The 11,858-nt window shown below is 48.6% G+C and overlaps 1 protein-coding gene across 1 annotated transcript; it reads left to right on the forward strand.

Annotated features, from left to right (window-relative positions):
- Window positions 1-7,849: 7,849 nt before the first annotated feature.
- Window positions 7,850-10,814, forward strand: LOC124673100 (endoglucanase 17-like). The gene is made up of 3 exons (XM_047209230.1): window positions 7,850-8,461; window positions 8,550-8,804; window positions 10,176-10,814. Exons 1-3 carry the CDS (start codon window positions 7,850-7,852, stop codon window positions 10,812-10,814), a joined length of 1,506 nt encoding a protein of 501 aa, XP_047065186.1.
- The last annotated feature ends 1,044 nt before the right edge of the window (window positions 10,815-11,858 follow it).

Raw genomic sequence — 11,858 nt, forward strand, 5'->3', positions numbered from 1 at the left:
AAAGCAGGGATTTCTCCCGGCCCAACGATCGACCACTACACCTAGCAGTACCGCTTGTTGCTAGGGTCCGAGTGAAATGATTTTAGTACATAACTTTTATTACCCCATCATATATGAGTTTGATGTGTATTGCCTATTTTTATGTTGAACCTGCGAACCCTAAAGTGTCTGTTATGAAAAACAAGGGAAATTTGTGATACTTTGAGGATATTGTGTGTTCATGAACTGCAAATTAATGCATTGTTCCGGACTATTCTAAAGGGTAGCCCTTAACTACATGTATTTCCAAGTTGGCCTCGATGACATGCGTAGGCAGGACAATAGATGTTGTGCAAATTCTCTTGGTTAGTACGCATAACTATATTCGAAACACATATCTAAACACAATGGAGTTAAAGATGAACACTATGTTATTTGTTTTACACTATATGATCAATATTGTTCATGCAACAACCCGCTATCACATCATGCCTACACTTTTAGCCACTGAAGTTACATGTTCACTACTTCCAGTGAAAACTGGAAATCTGCTAATTGTTTACTGTTTTGTTTTACTGCTGTGATTCAACTATTGCAATCACCATTTTATTTTTGAGAATATTAATACATAGGTGTGGTTGAGAGTGATGCCTCTATTTATAAACTCTTACTGGTATTATTTTATTCCTCTTGAGTCGAACTATAAATTTATGTGGTAGAGAGTTACACGACAGTGATGCATGTAAAATGTATACATGAACTTTGCACTTTATTGCAACATATTACCACTTATTTTCATCTTATATAATGTTATTCCCATATTTTATGATGTTTTAAGGTATTTTATAAACAATCCCCTCTCCTCCGGTTCTAATTCTGTTTGTCAGAAAACGCCTCTTTTTAGTGTTTTTAACATTACAGGGGCTACGAGACTCCAAAAAGGGCAAGGTCAGGGGCCACACTTCGGAAATTTCGAGACAAAAAAAAACGAGCTAAAGTGGGCCACCAGGAGGTCAACAGGCTGGGAAAGAGGGCAGGTGGTGCGCCCACCGCTCGGGTCCTTTCCCACCTCGTCCGTCAGATTCGACTCAATCTTGTGCCCACCGACTTGTTTTGACCTCAAAACAACTATATATACGACCCCAGGGGTTTCGTCAAGGCTATGGCAGGAGATAAAAAACACATAAACAGAGAGTCAGCAGGCTGTCGCTGGCGGATATCGGAGGGGGAAACGTTACTGGAATCGCCTACAGTGGACTCCACCCCCCTCCGGTGAAGGCATCAACACCATCTTCATCATCTTCAACATCATGCTTAATTGAACGGTGCATAAGGTTGGCACCGTTGCTTGTTGATAGGGAGAGGGACAGCGGGAGTTGACAAAAATCTTGTCCTAATTCTTAGATGCATGTTGCATTAGTCATGAAATTAAACGGGGGGTTTCATTATGGGGACTTTTAAACTTACAATGGTCGTTGGACTTTATGTCTTAATAATTCCCTTGTTTGCTCTTAACTGGCCTTGGGATCAATCACTAGGGGTGTATTTTCTCATATCCATGGCTACACCTATCTATGGCTCCTCTCTATAAGAAACAATAATACGAATATCTTTGTGCTTCACTAATTATGACAACCACACAAATGAAGTAGCAATTTGTTAATTAGAACAATTACTTCCTCGAGTTACTCCACTTCACTTCACTTCATCTCACATTACTTTATTGCACTTTACTTTTCTTGCATTAGTATTACTCATTGCATTTTAATTTCAGCACTTGTAGTTTCATAGTAAAAATCTCTTCACACTCGCACACCACATCTTCTAACTTTACATAGAAGGCCATATAAGTGGGTTATAGGGATTTAGAGATAGATAGTTTACCTTCAGCTCCTCGTGGGTTCGACACTCAAATACTTATCGAATTGTACTGCTGTGATCCCATGCACTTGGGGTTCATCAAGATACTTTTCTGGCGTCGTTGCCGGGGAGCGTAGCGCTAGGCTTCTATTCTTGCTTGCATTGCTAGTTACTTTTAGTACCTTTATTTTAGAAAATGGAAAATACCAAAAAATACTCGTGCTATGAGCACAAGTATGAATATCAATGACACTTCGTTTATGTACTTGAATGTTGCTGAGATTTCTAAGAAACATAGAGAATGACAAGAAGGGATAATATTAGAACATTGCTTGAGAATTTTAAATTATATTGCTATTGGGTTGCTTGACTATCATGAAGATAAAAATTGTTGCTCTGAATTTCAATGTAGATCCCACAGAGAATATGTTATTGCATCTTATCATAGGTGTGATTATGCTCATTTAGGGATGGAACAAGTAGAGAATTTTTTTATTTATATGGCAGCCTCTGAATTAGACAAGTTCATTTATGAACATGAAACTTGCCCATGTAGCTTCCAAATTTAAAATTTAGATCATTCGTATCCTTAATTATTGTAAAACCAACTACATTGAAAATATCTATGTTGTTGAATTTAAAAAGAGGGGCAAGACTGCCCAAGAGAGAACTAATATTTTGCAGGGAGAAGATGATGAAAGCATAAGCTTGGGGATGCCCATGCATGCCCAAGAGGAAAACAAAGAGTAACAAAAGAAGGAGGATGACAAAAGCATAAGCTTGAGGATGCACATGCAACCCCAATAATAGCATGAAGAAGAACAAGAGGAGGAAGAATGGAGTAGCTACCTATCTCTAACTCCTAACAATGGTAACACCCCTTCTTATAATATTGATGACGATCCTCTATGTGAAATAAGTTTGTCTAATTTATGGTAGGATCATGATGATTTAAAATAAATAGATGATACCATAAGATAATTAGATGATTTGTCTTTACGAGTGAAGCCCGTTGATCAAGTGTATACGTGAGCACGCGGTGATAGACTGACATGTGTCCAATGGTGTTAATTGTCCGTGAGATGATAATCAGCGTGTGGTACTCCAAAAAAGCCTTTTGGTACAGCCTCATCCCCTTATCCATTGTATGCAACAAACTTTCATCCGTTGACTAGTCCTCCACTCTACCGATGTAGCCCATCGAGTTGATCCTGCCAAATCCGGCTCGCGCATCCTGTGGAGTAACCAGCGGCGGGCTTGGAGCATCTGGTGGAGAGCCTGGAGAGTGGAGCACGACAACATCCTCGACCGAGAGTGATGCCTGACACGCATAGGAAGTCGATGGGCGACGTCGTCCATCCTAAACCGGCCACCATCCTCAGCTACATCCGCGCATTTCTGTCCGCCCCCTCCACCACCGCGCGTCGTTGTTCGTCTTCATCCGGAGAAGGAGCTCTAGAGCCTGCGGTCGCGGCGGGTGAGCTCCTCGAGGCGGCGCGCGCGTCGACGCCAGGGACTCCCCTAGCCACATGCGCCTCCGGGGCACCCTCCCCTCCTCCACGCCGCCGCGCTCCTCCGGGATGCGCTCCTGCAGCGCCTGCCGCCCACCGCCGCGACCGCGGTGGACGAGCTCCTCGAGGCAGCGCGTCGCGCCGATGCCGGGGACTCCCCTCGCCACCTGTGCCTCCGGGGCACCCTCCCCTCCTCCACGCCACCGCGCTCCTCCGGGATGCGCTCCTGCAATGCTTGCCGCCCACCGCCGCGGCCATCCCATCCGCCTCCGTCTGCTCGCTGCTCAACATCGCGTTGAAGCTCGCAGCGCACAAGACCCTGGCGGACACGCCCCCGACCGTCCAGTTCGCCGGCTTCACATCGACGCAGGCCTTCCTCGACGCGCTCGACGCTAGCGCGCGCCGCGTACACGTCGTTGACTTTGATGTCGCCGGATGTGGTGGCCAAGGTCGAGCAGTTCATCCCCCGTTGACTAGTCCTACAATACTTCTCTTAATCTCTCCACACGAAGCGGGTCCTACACACATTGGTTTGTTACTACTCCAAGCATGCATGCTAGCGACTGCTGCTGTCGCATGTACGAATCAAAAGTTAACAGAACCGTTAGTCGCCGTCTGTGGATACGCTAAATCCAACGATGCTACACAAGATCCAACGGTGATAAGCGTATGCACACCTATACACATGATCACCAAATCCATTCTCATATGTTATCTCTTTTACACCATAGCATCACACCAACATAGTGGATCTTTATTAGCACTTTGCTATTTCATTAATCAAGCTATGCTTCAGATATTTGCCATGTTAAATTGTTATGCATGTATAGAGCAAAGTTCTTGTCAAAGTATTTTATAATTATTGCAATAAACTCCAAAGTCCATGTTAGCTTTATCACCTTTATGCTCGAGGACAAGCATATGTTAAGCTTGGGGATGTTGATGCATGTAAATCCATACATGAACTTTGCACTTTTTTGCAACATATTACCACTTATTTGCATCCAACGATGCTACACAAGATCCAACGGTGATAAGAGTATGCACACATATACACCTAATCACCAAATCCATTCTCATATGTTATCTCTTTTACACCATAGCATCACACCAACATAGTGGATCTTTATTAGCACTTTGCTATTTCATTAATCAAGCTATGCTTCAGATATTCCCCATGTTAAATTGTTATGCATGTATAGAGCAAAGTTCTTGTCAAAGTATTTTAGAATTATTGCAATAAACTCCAAAGTTCATGTTAGCTTTATCACATTTATGCTCGAGGACAAGCATATGTTAAGCTTGGGGATGTTGATGCATGTAAATGCATACATAAACTTTGCACTTTTTGCAACATATTACCACTTATTTGCATCTTATATAATGTTATTCCCATATTTATGATGTTTCAGGGGATTTTCTAAACAATCCCCTCTCCTCCGGTTGTAATTATGTTTGGCAGAAAAAGCTACGGGACTCCCAAAAGGGCAAGGTCAGGGGCCATGCTTCGGAAATTTCGAGACAAACAAAATGAGCTAAAGTGGGCCACCAGGAGGTCAATAGGCTAGGCAAAAGGGCAGGTGGCGCACCCACCCCCTTTGGGCGTACCACCTGGGTCCTTTCCCACCTCGTCCATCCGATTCGACTCAATCTTGCGCCCACCAACTTATTTTGACCTTAAAACCACTACGAGGATACGACGTCGGAGATCAAAGACACATAAACAAAGAGTCAGCAGGCCTCCACTGGCGGAGATCGGAGGGGGGAAACGTTGCCGGAATCGCCTCCGGTGAAACTCCAACCCCTCCGGTGAAGGCACCAGCACCATCTTCATCACCTTCAGCATCATCTACAGCAGCACCATCTTCATCTAGCCGTTGTAATCTCTTGGCAAACATGATGTGTGAGGCAATCTATCGTTTTCCTACCATGTATTGTACCTCTATGTCTTTGTTTGTGTAGTGACTTGTTCATGGGAATTGTAAGATACTTCGTGATGGTTGCATATAAGTATTTGTTATCTTCTATGATAATCTTTTGTACTGATATATTGATATATGAGTGCACACATGTGTCGGGTGATGCATACGGGTGTCACCGTTGCATGCTGATAGGGAGAGGAACAGCGGAAGTTGACATAAACCTTGTCCTAATTCTTAGATGCATGTTGTATTAATCATGATTAATCAAACATGGGGTTTTCATTATGGGGACCTTTAAACTTACAACGGTGGTTGGACTTTATGTCTTAATAATTCTCTTATTTACTCTTAACCGGCCTTGGGATCAATCACTAGGGGTCTATTTGCTTATATCCATGGCTACACCTATCTATGGCTCCTCTCTAGAAGAAACAATAATAAGAATATTTTTGTGCTTCACTAATTATGACAACCACACAAATAAAGTTGCAATTTGTTAGAACAATTACTACCTCGAGTTACTTTATTGCACCTTACTTTCTTGCATTAGTATTACTCATTGCATTTTAATTTTAGCACTTGTAGTTTCATAGTAAAACCTCTTCACACACGCACATCATATCTCCTAGCTTTGCATAGAAGGCCATATAAGTGGGTTATAGGGCTTTAGAGAATAGATAGTTTACCTTTAGCTCCTCGTGGGTTCGACACTCAAATACTTATTGAATTGTACTGCGGTGATCCTCTACACTTCGGGGTTATCAAATAGTTATACCTGTATCGAAGCTCACACGTGATAAGATCGCAGAGATTGCATGAAACTTTGTTTGGGCCAACCTTGTCATCGACCATGCTTCCATCGCTAGTGTAGCCACCTCTCAATATGTTGATGTGTCAAGCACATGCCGTCGCTCCCTATACCCCTCCACCGTCCACGCTACTAGGAAAAAGCCTGCCGCCGGCGGATCAAAATAGGTTACGATCGGTGCACCAACACATGTCAATGATAATGGTTTATCGCCTTTCGCACCGGCCCAATCTGCTGGCGGTAAAACAATTTATCACCGGCGCACCAGCCCAATCCGTCGGCTGGTAACACGATTTATCCCCGGTGGTGTGCCGGTAGTATTCTTTTTCAGAATAAAAAAAGCCAATATAGATCTAGATCTAGCTCGAGAACCGTGGCTATGGGCCATCCCCTCGACCCCGATGTCGTCGCCGCGCTGGTGTAGGAGGTGCAGGAGGAGGAGGCGGAGGAGGAGGCCAAGGCTATCAGTGTGGTGTAGCTGGAGGAGTAGGTGGTCGAGGCTGTCGGTGCAGGAGGAGGCCAGAGGAGAAGGAGGCTCGGGCGATTGGTGTAGGAGGAGGAGGTCATTAGTGCGGTAGTTGGAGGAGGCCGAAGGAGGATGAGTCTAGGGTCATCGGTGCAGGAGGAGGAGGAGGTCGTGGGAGACGAAGAGGTAAGAAGAGAGAAGAGGAATAGAAGAGGAGAAAAGGAGGAAGAAGAAGAAGAGGAGGAAAAGGAGGAGGCTTAAAACGAGGGGAGAAAGTGAGAAAGGGGAAGAAGGCGCCGGTTGGTTTCCAACTTATAGGAAGGTTAATTGGTTCAACTTTTTCAGCGGTAAGTATTTTTCTTTAATCTAAAACCTCCGAAAACTCCAACCTCCTTCTTAATTTTGAGGAATCTAAAAAATGGTAAACAACCGTAGACGGTTGAATATTGATGTATTTTTTTCTGTAGTTACATTTTCATGTAAACAAACTTTTCCATTGGAGATTGTATGCAAAATCCGAAGCCATTTTACCGAACACGGCGCCATTTCACAAAATATATCGAAATTCTTGTTTCTTATTTTCTCCTTACAACTGCATTACATAATATTTGTATATCTCGAAGGATTTTATAATTTGATGTTTCTTTAGAGACCAGTGGTCGGTTGCATTAAGTCAGATTAAGTAATTTGAAGTGGTCGGTTGTGCTTCTATGCGCCGCCGTAGTTGGTCCATTAATGCCACAAACTCTCTGCTTCGTGTGAAATTTTCGGTAGTAATTGGCTTGCCGTCCTGCACAAAAAAGTTTATAAATGTGTTAAAAATTTCGTTTTCCGTGTGCGTAAGTAATTAGGAGAGCAGGCACGTGGATACAGGCAATTGTGGCGTTTGTTGAAATATATTGAAGAACATTTAATAAACCAATCAATTGGTCCCTAGCCAGGAAGACATTTTCGCGAGTTTGGTGCACCACTTTCGTGCTCCCAAATTAGCAGTTGCCTATTCGTTGGCGCCAGAAGCGACGTTGAGCAGGACCAGCTCCACCGAAGCACGGTGCCCTCGTTCTCGCGCCGTGCGCCGCAACGCTGCCACGCGCACGTGTCGTCTTCGCATTGGCTCCGGCCCCAGCGTCCCCATGTCTCCGGCGCAGCCTCACATGCCACCCCGGCCGTGCCGTGCTATTAAATCCTCCGCACTGCAGCGGCAAGTCCAAGTCCCAGCAGCGTCCGAACCGCCGCACCACAGCACAGCGCCAACAAACTAAACTGCCACCATCAATACCGCGAGCTCGGCTAGTTGCAGACAATGGCGTCGCCGGCGAGGGCAATGGTGGCGGTCCTGCTGCTCCTGTCGACGGCGGCCGTGTCCACGGCCCAGCAGCACGACTACGGCGACGCCCTCCGCAAGAGCATCCTCTTCTTCGAGGGCCAGCGGTCCGGCCGCCTGCCCCCCGGCCAGCGCGTGCGCTGGCGGCGCGACTCGGCCCTCAACGACGGCGCCACCGCCGGGGTGGACCTTTCGGGCGGGTACTACGACGCGGGCGACAACGTGAAGTTCGGCTTCCCGATGGCGTTCACGGCGACGCTCATGTCGTGGGGGCTCATCGACTTCGGCAGGACCTACGGCCCGCAGGAGAGGGAGGCCCGGGACGCGCTGCGGTGGGCGACGGACTACCTGCTGAAAGCCACCGCCACGCCAAATACCGTGTACGTGCAGGTGGGCGACGCGTTCCGGGACCACTCGTGCTGGGAGCGGCCGGAGGACATGGACACGCCGCGCACCGTGTACAAGGTGGACACCGCGCACCCGGGGTCCGACGTCGCCGCCGAGACCGCGGCGGCGCTTGCCGCCGCCTCCATCGTGTTCCGCGAGGCCGACCCCGCCTACTCAACGCGGCTCCTCGACCGCGCCGTCGCCGTAAGCCGCCGTTTCTTTCTATTCCCATCCTGTTCCGCCGGAGAACAGAAGAGCTTAGCCAGCTGCTGAGTTTTGCTGTATCCTGCAGGTGTTCGAGTTCGCTGACAAGTACCGGGGAGCTTACAGCAGCAGCCTCCACGACGCGGTGTGCCCGTGCTACTGCGACTACGACGGGTACCAGGACGAGCTGCTGTGGGGCGCGGCGTGGCTGCACAAGGCGTCGCGCCGGCGGGTGTACCGCGACTACATCAAGAAGAACGAAGTGGCGCTGGGCGCCAGCGACTCCATCAACGAGTTCGGCTGGGACAACAAGCACGCAGGGATCAACATCCTCATCTCCAAGGTAAAACCACTACTCCTACCTCAAAGCAGCACCAGTAAAAGTAAAACCCTGCTACGTTAATATTTTCTTGCACATTGCCGTGCTGACGAGCTATGCCCGTCACTCGGCTGCACCGGCCTACTCTGCTAGCAGCGTGATCGTGCTCTTGGCTAGGGCTGTCTGACCCATCTTGGCGCCTTGTTGTGTCATTGTTGCGCGTGTATACACAAGACCAACCAAACACTAGAGTAGAGTGCATTGGCTGGCGCGTGCGCTTCACGGCACGTTCGCCGGCTTTTATCGACGGCCAACCTGCGAATGTTGACTAGCTCCAGATGCGGCGCGCTGACAGCGATTACTATGTATATATGGCTTAACCAAACCGCAAACGATTTACTCCTACTAGTTAACATAGACTCAGCAGAGTAGGCAGTGGTACACTGCTCGTGGCATGGGCGAGATTGCTGGTGGTGGCCATGCGGAACCATTGCACGCGCCGTCTGGGTGGTGCTCTCTTTTCGCTCAGCACATGTGCGGCTGGCTGCCCCAAGAGCAAAATTTTTAAGAAGGAAAGCGCACAGGGTTTGGCTTGACAGCGTGTTACTAGTGTAGAGGATACACTACTAGCAGACGCTGTACGTCATGTCTCCATCACCATATATTCCCTTCCCGCTGGCTACACATGTCTATGTTCGGATTAGGTCTGTGGGACTGGGAGGTTTCATCATCATTGGATAATTAGGAGCTAGCTAATGGGAACATGTCAGCAGCAGCTAGCTAGAGCCACGGTGCCTTTGTTCTCAGCCTACCTGTTTGGCTGATGAGCATGTGAGCTGACACGATTCTAGGTCTCCTTTAACTTGGCTGTCATGTGGTACTACTCATGACACATTCGCATGCCTCACTAGATTGACACACTCACCATGTGTACGTACCATATTATTGGCTGCTACTACTCGGAGCATATCCTAGATTCGCACAGCACGTTGATGGACCTACATACCGTGGCCCAGATTCTATCTGGATCGGATAGATTAATCAACAACATCTAAGCAAATACTTTAATCCGTGCTGGCAGCGGTGATAGGCTGGTTAGTGAATCAAAGTAGGCGTCAGGCGAGCATGTTTGTCTGTCATCAGTGGCAGTGACCCTGGTCCGCTTTCAGTTTGGTCTACCCACGGGTTCCTGCGCCCTGCTGCGAGAAAAACAGGGGAGGCAGGGATCGGGCAGTGCGCCGCCGTTTGCGACTTTTCATTACAACGTGCTCACGGCCTCGATCACGGGTCTCGTACCACACTGTCATTTTATACTTATACTATTGAACTACAACTAATTGCTCGGTTAATCAAGCTCGATCGCTAATGATATGAATGTGCTTGGATGATCTGCAGGAGGTGCTGATGGGCAAGGACTCCTTCTTCACCTCCTTCCGCGAGAACGCCGACGACTTCATCTGCACCCTGCTCCCGGGCATCTCCAGCCAAGACCACGTCGACTACTCGCCAGGCGGGCTGCTCTTCAAGGTGGGCAACAGCAACATGCAGCACGTGACGTCCATCTCCTTCCTCCTGCTCGCCTACTCCAGCTACCTCAGCCACGCCAACGCCCACGTCCCCTGCGGCTCCGGCGCCGCCGCCGCCTCACCCGTCGTGCTCCGCCGCGTCGCCAAGCGCCAGGTGGACTACATCCTGGGCGACAACCCGCTGCGCATGTCCTACATGGTCGGCTACGGCGCGCGCTTCCCGCAGCGCATCCACCACCGCGGCAGCTCCATCCCGTCGGTGGCCGCGCACCCGGCGAAGATCGGCTGCAAGGCCGGCGCCGCCTACTACGCCAGCGCCGCGCCCAACCCAAACCTGCTCGTCGGCGCCGTCGTCGGCGGGCCAAGCAACGTCACCGACGTCTTCCCCGACGCCAGGGCCGTCTTCCAGCAGTCGGAGCCGACCACCTACATGAACGCGCCGCTGCTCCCGCTGCTCGCCTACTTCTCTGCCCACCCCAGCCTGCCACAGGCCGGCGCGGACGACTGATGGGCTTCGTCAAGGCCTGGTTGGGAGGCCCGTGTTTTCTGTGGGCTAAGATGGGCCTGCTCGAGCTATTGCTATTGCTATTCGTCTCTGTGTGTGTGCGTGCGTGACGGATGCCGATCCTTTCCTGTAAAAAATCGCGGGAAATGGAATCGGTCGTGTACCGTACCCAGACAAGTCTCTACTATTATTGGCGTCATCCTCATCATCGTATGAATGTGATGCTATGCATTACGTGATCTATCTTTGCGGTTGATTCGCTTCTGTCTCGGTGCGTTTCTCTTCACCTACTCCTCGGTCATCCACGCATCGGGCCCGATTTCTTCTAGTTCAAAAGTCTACGTCATGACTTCACCGCATGACAAACAAGACACGGTCGTGGACACATCACATTATGAAGGTCAACTCTTCATTGTACTGCCCGATGTACTAGTAGCTTACACTATCTATTACACTAGTAGAAAAAGGTGAAATCTTATTTCTGTGACGCACCACCTACATATGCGTCACAGAAATTGTTTCTGAGGCGCACCGGACATGGTGCGTCATAAAAATAGCTTATTTTTGTGGCACATCACAAGCCTATGCGACACAGAAATAAGGTGGGACCCACACCCGGCTAGCTCTAGTCATTGGTTTCACTATTTCTGTGGAGTGTTAGAGATATATTCCGTGTACGTATAAACGGATACCATGTAGAACGATAGAGAGGGAGAGAGATTGGCGGAATATGTTGGATGTATTATTGAGCCTCATGGGCGAGTATATATAGGCGTACAGGGATCATCTTGGAGTGCAAGACAAGACACGAGAGTCCTATCTCTATCCTAGACTATCCGTTTATACGTACACGGAATATATCTCTAACACTCCCCGCGGTCGTAGCGGGAGCGTCGTGAACAACATGAACGACGTGGACGGTCAGACTGGAGATAAACCGAAGTAGACTCCAGAAGGCTGACACTCCCCCGCAGTCGTAGCGGGAGCGTCGTGGACGGTGTCACGTCGCGGATGCTTGGACTATAGAAGAAGCTGAGGTGCTCATGC

This window comes from Lolium rigidum, chromosome 1, assembly GCF_022539505.1.
Source record: "Lolium rigidum isolate FL_2022 chromosome 1, APGP_CSIRO_Lrig_0.1, whole genome shotgun sequence".
Lineage (NCBI taxonomy): Eukaryota > Viridiplantae > Streptophyta > Magnoliopsida > Poales > Poaceae > Lolium > Lolium rigidum.

Excerpts from the sequence above, each read along its gene's own strand:
- LOC124673100 (XM_047209230.1), top strand. The coding sequence starts at position 7,850 with ATGGCGTCGCCGGCGAGGGCAATGGTGGCGGTCCTGCTGCTCCTGTCG. Across the intron at positions 8,462-8,549 it reads TCCTCGACCGCGCCGTCGCC|GTGTTCGAGTTCGCTGACAA; the intron begins GTAAGCCGCCGT and ends TGTATCCTGCAG. Across the intron at positions 8,805-10,175 it reads TCAACATCCTCATCTCCAAG|GAGGTGCTGATGGGCAAGGA; the intron begins GTAAAACCACTA and ends GATGATCTGCAG.